This window comes from Etheostoma cragini, unplaced genomic scaffold (assembly GCF_013103735.1).
Source record: "Etheostoma cragini isolate CJK2018 unplaced genomic scaffold, CSU_Ecrag_1.0 ScbMSFa_720, whole genome shotgun sequence".
Taxonomy (NCBI): Eukaryota; Metazoa; Chordata; class Actinopteri; order Perciformes; family Percidae; genus Etheostoma; species Etheostoma cragini.
In genome coordinates this window covers 125,318-127,894 of record NW_023269340.1, presented here as the reverse complement: position 1 = coordinate 127,894, position 2,577 = coordinate 125,318, and the positions used below count along the sequence as shown (strand labels likewise).

Here is a 2,577-nt window from a genome sequence, read left to right as displayed (position 1 = left end):
ACACACACACACACACACACACACACACACACACACACACACACTCATATACCTGGTGTGGAAATAAAAAAATAAAAAGAACCCCCCCAAAAAAAATCACACTGATAATAAAAATAAAAAGTTAAAAAAAAGAAAGTTATATTGAGTATGAAAACTCTTGTTCATTACATTTTACTTCATAATTGCAACGGCATGTGTTGTGTTTAGTGTTGCAAAACCTTCTGTTGATAGTTTGTTTGTTACCATGACAACACCATTGATCTGAAGCTTGATGCTGTCATGTAAATAGTTTTCAAATCAGCAATAAATATAACAATTTTTGATCAACTCATATCAATTGCATGCTTAAATAACCCGCACAGGTTAAAGCCCCGCACATTTCAAGAGAGCCCGACCCACTTCCGGTTTACATTTGAACACTTCCGGTTTAGGCCCCGCCCAGTCAGAGTACGGATCCGGATACAGATAATTCATGAGGTAAACAGATACAGATACAGATACAGATAATGCTGTACTTGCTCATCCCTACTAAAGACACATCTCTTCTGACTGCACCTTAGACCAGACTATGCTATCTATAAAGACGAGATGATGTGGAGACGTAACCTGCTCCTCCGTCGATGAAGCCGGACACCATCAGTTGGTATCCCTCACACTCAGCCCCGATAGAGAAGGACGAGTACCGAGCAAACACTCTGTTTCCCAGGAAGTCCTCCATCTGGACCAGCAGCTCGGACGGGCGATTCAGAGTCAACTGGTAGAGGTTCTCAAGACCTACACACACACACACACACACACACACACACACACACACACACACACACACACACACACACACACACACAGACCTTTAGTACTAGATGAACAGTAGTTTTGTGAAATACTGACCTTTAGTACTAGATGAACAGTAGTACATGTTTAGTGTGGTGTACTTCCTCACCGAGCCAGTACTCCCCATTAGCGTTTCCAAATCCGGTCTTGTACTGGTTCCAGCCCCGGTAGAAGTTCACCGTGCCATCCATCCTGGTCTGGAACACCTGGAATACAAAGGTACCAACGCTGCACTGTCATCTAATTTCAAGGGGAAAACTTGATTTCTTTTAACAGTATAACAGAATAACATACATATATATTTACATATATAACAGGGGTGTGTCTGACTGCACCATATGGACTAGACGAGATCTGGGGTACAACCAGGCGGAATGGGTTTCCTCAGCAAGGGGGCCGGTGTCTCCCTTAGAGAACGGGTGAGCAGCTCAGTCATTGGGGGGGGGGGGTTTGGAGTAGAGCCGCTGCTCCTTCACATCGAAAGGAGGAAGTTGAGGCGGTTCAGGCATCTGGTGCGAATGCCTCCCGGGGGACCCCCTAGGGAGGTGGTCCAGGCACGTCCAGCTGGGACGAGGTCTCGGGGAAGACCCAGGACTAAATGGAGGGTCCAGCTGGGAGGAGGCCTTGGGGAAGACCCATTACTAGGTGGAGGGACGTTCAACTGGGAGCAGGCCTAGGTGAAGACCCAGGAGTAAGTGGAGGGTCCAGCTAGGAGGAGGCCTCGGGGTAGACCCAGGACTAAGTGGAGGGACGTCCGGCTGGGAGGAGGCCTTGGGGAAGACACAGGACTAGGTGGAGGGTCCAGCGGGGAGGAGGCCTTGGGGAAGACCCAGGACTAGGTGGAAGGATTACTGTATATCTCAAACCTGGCCTGGGAACGCCTTGGGATCCCCCAGTCGGAGCTAGTTGATGTGGCTCGGTAATGGGAAGTTTGGGGTCCCCTGCTGGAGCTGGTCCACTGGAACCCGATACTGGATAAGAGGATGTAGACGGATGGATGGACTTATATCTCCATGTCAATCAGTTTGCAGCGTGTGATGAAATGTATTTTCATGTTCTTCTCAAGTCGTTCTGCATTAGGAGGCGTTCCAGGAAGGCAGAAAGACACGATCCAGGTCCAGGAGGAGGGGGGATCTTACTGAGTGCAAACAAGTTCGGCATCTCTCTGAGAAAGGGGATAATATCGCAGTACAGGTATTGCAGGTTATAATAGTTAACTGAAGCTACCAATTGAACCCTTGACCATGTGTGGACTAGACACAGTGAAGACATTGCAGTAGACATGTCCACCTCTGCTCTAGTCCAACCTGAGTGGAACCTTTGGCCTCTTGCAGTGGTTATGGTCTTCTTGACTAAGCCTGTGTCTTTTAATCATCAGGGTATGGTTTTGCAGGTTAATGTGTCTGAAAGTATAAACCACATACTTCATGTCCCCCGACTATGGGAGTAGTACTCCTTGTGTACCTGGAGTATTTGAGCGATTGGAAAGAACCTCAGAACCAAAACTGACGCTTAGTAACTCACCGTCCACCGTCCTCCGAGAGAGTCCATGTCGCAGTACACCTACACAAAAACACACAACCATTAGCAGATGGCTTTCAAACACAATATATACAATATATTCATCCAGGCTGGAACAAGTACTCTGATTACTATTACAACAAAGATTAATTCAATTAAATTCAATTTTATTTATAGTATCAATTCATAACAAGAGTTATCTCAAGACACTTTACAGATAGACCA

At 46.7% G+C, this 2,577-nt stretch overlaps 1 protein-coding gene across 1 annotated transcript in view; it reads right to left on the bottom strand.

Moving 5' to 3' along the window:
- The window catches only part of LOC117941425 (microfibril-associated glycoprotein 4-like), a 6,183-nt gene that overhangs the window by 1,280 nt on the left and 2,326 nt on the right, over positions 1 to 2,577 (bottom strand). Inside the window, 3 exon segments of the mRNA XM_034866449.1 lie at positions 607 to 774; positions 941 to 1,037; positions 2,356 to 2,394. Coding sequence (XP_034722340.1) covers positions 607 to 774; positions 941 to 1,037; positions 2,356 to 2,394 — 304 coding nt within the window.